At 58.7% G+C, this 310-nt stretch overlaps 1 protein-coding gene across 1 annotated transcript in view; it reads right to left on the bottom strand.

Moving 5' to 3' along the window:
* Positions 1-34: 34 nt before the first annotated feature.
* BAHD1 (bromo adjacent homology domain containing 1) overlaps positions 35-310 on the bottom strand; it is a 12,708-nt gene continuing 12,432 nt past the window's right edge. Inside the window, exon 6 of the mRNA XM_010014005.1 lies at positions 35-224. Within this exon, the coding sequence (XP_010012307.1) occupies positions 35-224 (190 nt within the window). The remainder of the gene's footprint in view (positions 225-310) is intronic.

Genomic DNA, 310 nt, shown 5'->3' with positions numbered 1-310 from the left:
CGCTCCTCCTGCCCGTGCTCCAACGGGGAACGTGCTACTGCGGGTTCTTCAGGATGCGCCCGTGTCTGAAGTCGTAGACGTGACGGCAGAGGAACACCAGCTCGGGGTCAGTGTCCTCGGGCACCTTGCGGTGCAGGGGGGTGGAGTACTCCTCCGAGGGAGGGACCATGATGGTTTTACTGCCCGGGATCCCTTCGACTCGACGCTTTGCCAAGGCACAAAATCTGCAACGTAATTACAGCAAGGAGTTAGCACCAACCTGCCTCCTAACCATGGGATAGGTTGGGTTGGAAGGGACCTTAAAGCTCCT

This window comes from Nestor notabilis, unplaced genomic scaffold (genome assembly GCF_000696875.1).
Source record: "Nestor notabilis isolate BGI_N333 unplaced genomic scaffold, ASM69687v1 scaffold15904, whole genome shotgun sequence".
Taxonomy (NCBI): Eukaryota; Metazoa; Chordata; class Aves; order Psittaciformes; family Psittacidae; genus Nestor; species Nestor notabilis.
This window is presented reverse-complemented; position numbering and strand designations above follow the sequence as displayed.